Source organism: Prionailurus viverrinus, chromosome B2, assembly GCF_022837055.1.
Source record: "Prionailurus viverrinus isolate Anna chromosome B2, UM_Priviv_1.0, whole genome shotgun sequence".
In the NCBI taxonomy this organism is placed as follows: Eukaryota; Metazoa; Chordata; class Mammalia; order Carnivora; family Felidae; genus Prionailurus; species Prionailurus viverrinus.
In genome coordinates, this window is record NC_062565.1 from 426,152 (window position 1) to 436,584 (window position 10,433).

General features: G+C 35.9%; 1 protein-coding gene across 1 annotated transcript; it reads right to left on the minus strand.

Annotated features, from left to right (window-relative positions):
• Nucleotides 1-9,189: 9,189 nt before the first annotated feature.
• LOC125165587 (olfactory receptor 2B11-like) lies at nt 9,190-10,183 on the minus strand. Its single transcript, XM_047858629.1, has 2 exons — nt 9,583-10,183; nt 9,190-9,533 (listed from the first exon to the last, which is right to left on the minus strand). Exons 1-2 carry the CDS (start codon nt 10,181-10,183, stop codon nt 9,190-9,192), a joined length of 945 nt encoding a protein of 314 aa, XP_047714585.1.
• Between the last annotated feature and the right edge of the window lie 250 nt (nt 10,184-10,433).

Here is a 10,433-nt window from a genome sequence, read left to right on the forward strand (position 1 = left end):
GCTTTGGCATTTGGGGTCTTTCATAGCACTATACAAATTTTAGGATTGCTTGTTCTAACTCTGAAAAACGTTGGTGGTATTTTGATAGGGATTGCATTAAATATGTAGGTCGCTTTGAGTAGAATAGACATTTTAACAATACTTTTTCTTTCAATCCATGACCATGGAATATCTTTGCATTTCTTTGTGTCTTCTTCAATTTATTTCATAAGCTATGTATAGTTTTCAGTTGCAGATCTTTGATGTATCTTTGCTTAGGTTTATTACTATGTATCTCATGGTTTTTGGTACAATTGTAAATGGGATTGATTTCTTGATTTCTCTTTCAGCTACTTCATCATTATGTAAAGATGCAACAGGGGCTGCTTGGTGGCTTAGTCAATTAAACATCTGACTTTGGTTTAGGTCATGATCTCATGGCTTGTGAGTTCCAGCCCCATTGATAGCTGGGAGACTGGAACCTGCTTCAGATTCTGTGTCCCCCTTTCTCTCTCTGCCCTTCCCCAGCTCATGCTCTGTCTCTCTCTCTGTCTTTCCCTAAAATAAATAAACATTAAAATCTTTTTTAAAGATGCAACAGATTTGTGTTTATTTTGTATCCTAAGACTTTACCGTTCTAGCAGTTTTTTGGTGGAGGCTTCAGTCTTTTCTATATTAAGTATCATGTCATCTGCAAGTACAAAAGTTTTACTTCTTTACTGATGTGGATGTTTTATTTCTTTTATTTTTTTATTTTTTGTCTGATTTCTGAGGCTAGGACTTCCAGTATTATATGAAATAAGAGTGGACATTCTTGCCTTCTTCCTAACTCTGGAGAAAAATCTCTCAGTTTTTACCCATTGAGAATATTAACTGTGGATTTTTTATATATGGCCTTTATGATTTTGAGGTATGTTCCCTTGATCCCTACTTTATCGAGGGTTTTTGTTATGAATGGGCATTATATTTTGTAAAATGTTTTTTTTTTCTGCATCTATTGAAATAATCATATTGTTCTTGTCTTTTCTCTTATTGATATATCACATTGATTGATTTGTGAACATTGAACCATACTTGCAACCCAGGAATACATTCCACTTGATCTTGCTTAATAATTTTTTTAAAAAATATATTATTGAATTCATTTTGCTTGTATTTTGTTGAGAATTTTTGTGTCTCTGTTCATCAAAGATATTGGCCTGTAGTTCTCTTTTTTAGTGAAATAGTTATCTGTTTTGTTTTGTTTTGTTTTGTCAGGGCAATGTTGGCCTCATAGATTGAATTCCTTTTTCTTTTCTTTTCTTTTCTTTTCTTTTCTTTTCTTTTCTTTTCTTTTCTTTTCTCTTCTCTTCTCTTCTCTTCTCTCTTCTTCTTCTTCTTCTTCTTCTTCTTCGGAATAGTTTGATAAGAATAGTATTAGCTCTTCTTTAAATGTTTGGTAGAATTCCCCTGTGAAGCCATCTGGTCGTCAATTTTTGTTTGTTGGGAGATTTTTTGATTACTGATTCAACTATTTTGCTGCTATCAGTCTGTTCAAGTTTTCCATTTTTTCCTGTTTCAGTTTTGGTAGTTTATATATTTCTAGGAAATTATCTATTTCTTCCAGACTGTCTGATCTGTTGACATATAGTTTTTTTAAAATAATATTCTCTTATAGTTGTTTGTGTTTTTGTGGTGTTGGTTATTTCTCCACTCTCATTTATTATTTTAATTATTTGAGTCTTTCTCTTGTTTTTCTTTTTAAGTATGGGTAGGGGGTTATTAATTTAAAAAATATTTTTTAATGTTTTTATTTATTTTTGAGACAGAGAGAGGCAGAGCATGAGCAGGGGAGGGGCAGAGAGAGAGGGAGACACAGAATCAGAAGCAGACTTCAGGCTCTGTGCTGTCAGCACAGAGCCCGACGTGGGGCTCGAACCCATGGACTGTGAGATCATGACCTGAGCCGAAGCCGGACACCCAACCGACTGAGCCACCCAGGCGCCCCAGGGGGTTATTAATTTTATTGATTTTTTTCAGGCTCCTGATTTCATTGTTACATTCTATTATCTTTTGGTTTTTATATTGTTTCTGCTCTAATTTTTATTATTTGCTTCCTTCTGCTGGTTTTAGGTTTTGTTTGTTTTTCTTTTTCTAGCTCTTTTAGGTGTGAGGTTAGGTTGTTTGAGATTTTTCTTGCCTCTTGATGTAGGCCTGTATTTCTTTTTATTTACCTCTTATGACCACCTATTCTGCATCCCAAATTTTTGGACCATTGTATTTTCATTTTCATTCACTTCCATGTGAATTATTTCTTCTTTTATATCCTGGTTGACCAATGTTTTATTTAGTAGCATGTATATTAACCTCCATGTATTTGTGTTCTTTCCAGATTTTTTTCCGTGGTTGACTTTAAGTTTCATAGCATGTGGCCAGAAAATATGCATGGGATGCCTTTGATATTCTTGAATTTGTTGCAGCTAGTTTTATGGCATAATATATAACATCTTTTGGAGAATTTCCCATGTTGCCTTGAAAGAATGTGTGTTCTGCTGCTTTAGGATAAAATGTTCTGAATATATTTGTTAAGTTTGTCTGGTACAGTGTGTCATTCAAAGCCACTATTACTTTATTGATTTTCTGTTTGAATTATTTGTCCATTGATGTAAGTGGGGTGTTAAATTTTCCTACTATTACTGTATTATTATTGATTAATTCCTTTATGTTTGTTATTAACTGTTATGTTTGGGTGCTGCCATGTCAAATGCATAAATATTTATAATTGTTATATCTTTCTGTTATATTGTTCCCTTCATTTTTATATATTGTTCTTCTTTGTCTCTTGTTACAGTATTTAAAATCTTTTTTTTATTATTTTTTAAACATTTATTTATTTTTGAGACAGAGAGAGATCATGAACGGGGGAGGGTCAGAGAGAGGGAGACACAGAATCTGAAACAGGCTCCAGACTCTGAGCTGTCAGCACAGAGCCCGATGCAGGGCTCGAACTCACGGATCGCGAGATCATGACCTGAGGTGAAGTCGGCCGCTTAGCCGACTGAGCCACCCAGGCGCCCCTAAAATCTTTTTTGTGTGATATAAGTATTGCAACTTCAGCTTTCTTTGACATCCCTCTACACGATATATGTATCTCCATCATTTTACTCTCAATCTGCAGGTGACTTTAGGTCTAAAGTGGGTCCCTTAGGAAATACAGATGGATCTTGTTTTTTCTTTTTTTTTAATCCATTCTGTCACCCTATGTCTTCTGAGTGGAGAATTTAGTCCATTTACATTCACAGTATCTACATTATTGGTAGATATGCATTTATTGTCATTTTATTACTTGTTTTATGGTTGTTTGTAAAGTTTTTCTTTGATCCTTGTCCTTCTCTCTTTCGTGGTTTGCTCCTTTTCTTTAGTGATATATTTAGTTTTCTTTCTCTTTATTCTTTTCATATTTATGAGTGTTTTTTATATATGGTTACCATTAGGTTTTTATATAACTCTTGTGCAAATAGCAGTATATATTAAGTTGATGACCATTTAAGTTTGAGCACATTGTTTATCCCTTTTCTCCCTATCTTTTAGTTATATTGTGTCTTATAGCAAATCCTGTTTCTTAACCTCTTAGCCACTTCCAGTTCTGATGTAGGGATGATACAGAAACATGACAAGCATTTTGCTTGTCTACCTGGAGTCTTAGCTCCTTACCCTGGCTTCCCTGGGAGCCCTGAATCCCAGTTTTTGTCTCCTTAAGGTTTTTGTGGTTGCCAAAAAATCCTGTTCCCCTTCTATGTCTCCTAAGTGCCTGCTTTTGCCTAGTTCCTCGAACTTTTGCTATGCACATCTAAAGAATTGGCAAATTTTATGAAGGGTATATGATTCAAAAAGGTGTTGTCTCTTCAGTGTTCCTCCTTTCCCTGGCAGTCAACCCCTCAAGTGCTGAACACCATAGTGTCTGCAATTTCTTTCAGTATGTTACAACACAGCATACATATTTTCTAGTGTTTTTTTTTTTTTTTTTGGTATTTTATCCAGATTTTCTAGATACTCTTAGAGATAGGGATGGTCTGACCTAAGTAAATGTATCATCCAGTCTTTTTGGATACATTTAAGATATCTCCTTCATGTTTAGAATTCAGGAGTTCACAAAGACATGTCCAGTCTTTTCCTCGGTTAACTATGCTTTAGCATGGATTTTTTTTTAATCCTGTGCATCCAAATAATTATTTGTAACTCAGGGATATTTTTCCTATGTTCTACTTGATTATTACTCCTTCATATATTGCTTTAATTCAACTACCATTTCTATTGTTCACACTTGCTTTTATTGTCAATTTCAACGTCTTTTATTTTATCACATGGTGTATTATAGTTTTCTTATTTTTGTTCTTGCTTTAAAATATTTCTTATATTGGCTTACCCCAGACTGATATTTCAGTTATCAACAGTAACTATTCATGTCTCAGTTTTTGTAGTATATTTTAGTTTTATAAAACCATGTTTTAAAAAATTTTTGTTGCACGTGTGAGTTTTGCTACTGTTTGAAGTACTTACCCTACTTTTGCATAACATTTACTTCAGAGGGAAAGGTCAGGTCTCTTCAAATGTGTCAGCTTAGTCTTGTTGCATTGACTCAGCATTTGACAAGTGTTGTGATTTTTATTTTTATGGGCTAATGGGTTTATAGTTCTTTCGTATAAGCTTGCAGCATGTATAATTCTTCACACCTATGACAAGGATTATGTCCTGTTCTTGTGTTGGGCTACATTTCTCCCATTAGTCGGATCCTATCTGACTTCTGTCCTACTGGAGATCTCAAATGTTTTCCCTGCAATGGCCTTCACGAACTCTGGGTGCACATAAAGATCTACTGAAAAAAATGTTCAAAATAGTTCTCTGTAGGGGCGCCTGGGTGGTGCAGTCGGTTAAGCGTCCAACTTCAGCCAGGTCATGATCTCGCGGTCCAGGAGTTCGAGCCCCGCGTCAGGCTCTGGGCTGATGGCTCAGAGCCTGGAGCCTGTTTCCGATTCTGTGTCTTCCTCTCTCTCTGCCCCTCCCCTGTTCATGCTCTGTCTCTCTCTGTCCCAAAAATAAATAAACGTTGAAAAAAAAATTTAAAAAAAAATAGTTCTCTGGACATGATTGCTCAAATTCTGATATAGGAAGTCTGCAGTGGAATCAAGTTTGAGATTTTTAAAAGCTTGGTAAGATTTTGAGGTGTATCAAGGTTGAACAGCAGCTCTCTGGCAGGTTAGGCTAATTATAGCAAATGTGCCCACACATATCACATGGAGATACATATAAACATCCATGATAAAAATGTCTTTCAATATGTTTGCTGAGAAACAATTTATGTAGATATGGATATTAATATTTTTGTACATTTCATCTAAAAGTATGAACCATCTGCTTATTATGATAGATACATATTAAAGAGTTCCATTCTTAGCTGAAAAATATTCAGTAAAAAGGGAAACATATTCTTTATTTTAATATTTAAACTATAGTGCAGTTAACTACATTATCATGTCCTATGTGTAGCTGCTATTATATTTATACCATAATTAAGAGGAAATAATTAGTCTAGTGCATACTGATTTGAAGTTGCAAATGTAGTAATTGACTGCAAACATGATATCCTAAAGGAATAAATAGTATTGAGATTTCAGACACTTGGGGAGGTATAAAGGGACTATTATGGGCAACTTTATTTCAAAACCCAACAAACACTTTGTAAGAGTCTATTTATTCATATACCGCAATGGTGAGATTTTCTGCTTTCTTCAGTTCCTCTATGATCTCTGCTTCTATTCTGAGATTCAAGTTTTCTAGTGAGTTATTTCCCAAACTGTGCTATATGTTATTTTCTCTCAAAAAGAAGCCAATAAAATTAGAACAAAAATACTTGAGAAGTGTTAAACATGGTGACTATGTACTTTGGAGTTATCACACATTTAATATGTTAACTTTCTTTCCGAACTCCAAGAATAATATATGGCTTTCCTCAATTTGTTTAAATATGGATTATTTTTTTAATTTTCATTAAAAAAATTTTAATGTTTATTTATTTTTGAGAGATAGGGAGAGACAGAACACGAACAAGGAAGGGGCAGAGAGGGAGACACAGAATCCAAAGCAGGCTGCAGGCTCCAGGCTCCGAGCTGTCAGCGCAGAGCCTGATGCAGGGCTCCAACTCACAAACTGTGAGATCATGACCTGAGCCAAAGTCAGATGCCCAACTGACAGACCCACCCAGGCACCACTGGATTAATTTTTATAAACTGGGTGCAATTCAGATCTACTGGAGCCATTCCAGAAGATAATTTGAGAAGTATTTCCTTAAGTATCAGCTACTAACCACATCTGCTATTATACATTGTTTAGTACATGACACATTTTACATGAGTCTATAATACAGGTTTTAATCATGGGTAATGAGGCTGTAGATAATACTTTTCATTCATTCATTCATTCATTCATTCAAAAAGCATTTATTCAGAGCCTATTCTTTAGCTCCTATTGCACTGACTCCTTAGGTTACCAAGTGAGATAAAAAGACCTTATGGTTTTTTGTTTGTTTGAGATAGTAGTCATCCAAAGTAATGCAAAGTTTCAAGTGGCCAGTACTATGAAAGAGGTTCACATAGTGAAATCATATATATATATATATATATATATATATATATTTTTTTTTTTTTTTTTTACCAGACACATGGTCACGGCAGGAAATCATCCTGCCTCCAGAAAGAGTGTATTTCCTTGTTTCCAACAACAGCAGAATCATAGTGTCCTTCCATTCAAGAGTGTATTTCCTTGTTTCCAACAACAGCAGGATCATAGTGTCCTTCCATTCATGTCTACAGAGAAAAGTTTGTGGCAATGCATAGAAAAGGAATTAAACATTAATGATTGATTAATTAGTGATTGTAATCATTTTATATCTCATATTAGAGGCTTGTACAATATGAGTCAGTGGGTTTTGTTCTTGCCATTTGGAAGGGAATAGTGGAAACATACAAATGCACCAGGATGTGCAGATGTATGAACACCTTGCATAAAAGTACTTAGTTGTTAGAAATAAATTTACCTCAAATATAATTTAAAAGATGAGAGTTTGTAAGGGTAGGGAGTAAAGTAGTATGAAAAATGACAGGTTATAATGAATTAATATTACTGATAAAATCAACAGAATTCCCCTCCCACATCATCATATATCTTTCTGCTTCATCACTTCTCAGAATTGATGATGTGATAGACAATTTATTTTCCATTCTTCCCACATTATCTTCCACCACCCCCATGTTCTTTCTTAACATCTAATACTTTATTCATAAATAATTGAACTAGTTCATCCTTTCAGTACACCAAATACACCTAATATTCTCATGCTAGGAAAATTATCTCCCCAGTGAAGTTTACACGACTCTCAACACCAGGAGGCTTCATAGAAGTCTCTCAGATTCGAGTTCATAAGGTTTCCCTTTGTACACGTGGAAATAGTTACTTCAGTCAAATATCTGTGGGCGCCTGGATGGCTTAGTAGGTTAAGCAGCTAACTCTTGATTTCAAGATGGGTCAAGATCTCACAGTCTTGAGATTGAGCCCTACATCAGGCTCTGTGCTGAGCATGGAACCTGCTTGGGATTCTCTCTCTCTCTCTCTCTCTCTCTCTCTCTCTCTGTCCTTCCCTGCTGTTCTCTCTCCCTCAAAATACATAAATAAACATTAAAAAAGACTCAAAAGGAAGGAATCCCATGGAGACATGTAGTAAAGTAAGAGTCAAATATTATTTTTTCAATTATGTTATTTATAAAGGATCAGACAGTGAATGTGTGATTGAAGATTGAGTTATATGGTATGAGATATTATCCTATCTGGTCTTGCCAGTAATTCATTAGGGATTTGATTGGCTCTGTTGGAGGCAATTTAAATCGGTACAACCACTATGGATGACAGTATGGAGATTCCTAAAAAAATTAAAATAGAGGGGTGACTGGGTGACTCGGTGAAGCATCTGACTTCAGCTCAGGTCATGATCTCATGGTCCTGGAGTTTGAGCCCTGCTTAGGGCTCTGTGCTGACAACTTGGAGCCTGCAGCCTGCTTCAGATTCTATGTCTCCCTCTCTCTCTGACCCTTCCCTCTCATTTTCTGTGTGTCTCTCTCTCTCAAAAATAAGCATCTAAATATTAAAAAAAAAAAGAAATATAAATACCATATAACCCAGTAATTCCACGTCTGGGTATTTACCCAAGAAACAAACAAACAAACAAAAAAACTAATTCAAAAGATACATGCTTTCCTATGTTTATTCCAGAATTATTAACAATAGCCAAGACATGGAAGTAACTCAAGTATCCAACGTAGATGAATGGATAAAGAATATATATACATACACACAGACACAATGGGATGGTACTCAGCCATAAAAAAGAAAAAAAAACCTTGCCATTTGCAACATCATGTGTGAAAATTAGAGTATTATCCTAAGTGAAATAAGTCAGGAATAAAAAGACAAATACCATATGATTTTGCTTATATGTGGAATCTAAAAAAATAAAAAGTGAGCAAGCAACAACAACAAAAAACAGAAATAGACTCATAAATACAGAGAACAAACTGTTGCCAGAAGGGTTGGGGTAGGGAGATGGACAAATTAGGTGAAGGAGATTAAGAGACACAAACTTCTTGTTATAAAATAGTCACAAGGATGAAAAGTACAGCATAGGGAATATTGTTAATAATATTGTAATAATGTTCTAGGGTGAAAGATGGTGTCTGCATTTACCATGGTGAGCATTTGATAACATATATGATTGTTGAATCACTATGTTGTATACCTGAAACTAATACAACATTCTATATCAATTATACTTCAATAAAAATAGTTAATTAGCAAATAATACTTATCATATCCCATAATAGTAAGAAGGATAACTGTGGTTTATATTACTTGCATTATTTTTATAAAATTACACATAAATGGTTGATGTTGAATGAGTCAGTTAGTGAACATTTATTCATTGCATACTTTTCAGATTCCTAAGGTAGAATCCCTAGATGGACTAAGAGGATTTAAACAGGGACTCGGTCTCATGCAAATTGAAGGAAATGGGAATTAGGGTTCACATTGCAAAATGAGGGCCAACAAACAATTGAGAAGTAATTTAGAGAAGGGGCTCTTTGGAGTCCTACATGGAGAGTGTGGAGTATAAAATGGTGGTGCTTATTCTCTTCCCTGATGGCTCAATGGGAGGAGAAGTCTCCTTATTGCCCTTTTCATGTCCTTGTTCCTCAAAGTATAAATAAAAGGGTTAAGCATAGGAGTCAGCAGACTGTAGAACAGGGCCATGAGTTTGTTCTTGTCCTGGGAGTTAGTACCAAAAGGTTGCACATAAATGCACATTACTGGCCCATAGAAGAGACAGACAACAATAACATGAGAGCCACAGGTGTTGAAGGTCTTCTTCTTTCCTGTTGATGAATGAATTCTGAGCACCGTAGCTACAATGAACCCATAGGAGACAAGAATAAGAGACAAAGGAATCAAGGTAAATAATGTCACCACGACAGAGAGCATAGTTACATTGAAAGTGGTGTCAACACAGGTAGAATCCCTAGATGAGCATAGTTACATTGAAAGTGGTGTCAACACAGGACATCTTGATCATCACTGGACTCTCACACAGGAAGTCATCCACCTTGTTATTACCACAAAGTGGCAGTTGGACAGTGAGGGATGCCTGAAGCAAGGAGTTAGTCAAACCACTTATCCATGCCACAGACACTAGGAAGACACAGAGTCTCTGATGCATGATAGCTGGGTACCTCAAGGGCTTGCAGATGGCTATGTACCGATCCAAAGACATGACCGCCAAGATGATGCATTCTGTGGCTCCCAGGAAGTGAAACACATAGAACTGGGCCACACAGCCTCCATAGCTGATGGACTTATCTGGGCCCCAGAGGTTCACCAGCAGCTGAGGGATGGTGGTTGTGGTAAAACACAGGTCCAGAAAGGAGAGGTTGGAAAGGAAGAAGTACATAGGGCTGTCAAGATGAGGATCCACCTTGGACACAACAATAATGGAGATGTTTCCCACTAGTGTGCAGATGTAAGCCACAAGCACCATTATGAAGAGTGGCATTTCCAACCAGGGATGGTCAGAGAAACCCAATAGGATGAAGAACTTTGGAATGCTTGCATTGCCCGGATTCATGACTGCCATTTCTCTTGTTGGTGGATTTAAGTCAAAGTGAGGACACGTATTTCAGTATGGGGTTTCCTGAGGGTCAGTTTATTCATTTGCATAGAGTGAATTATGCAGAGATTTTCTCTGTGGTGTAACTCCAGTGAAGTCGTTTGATACTTGTAATCATGAAAAAATATGAGTCTCAATACCAAACATTATTATTTTGTAGCGTGTCTAAAAGAAAGGGCAACAAATCTTTGTGTTTGCCTAAGAAATG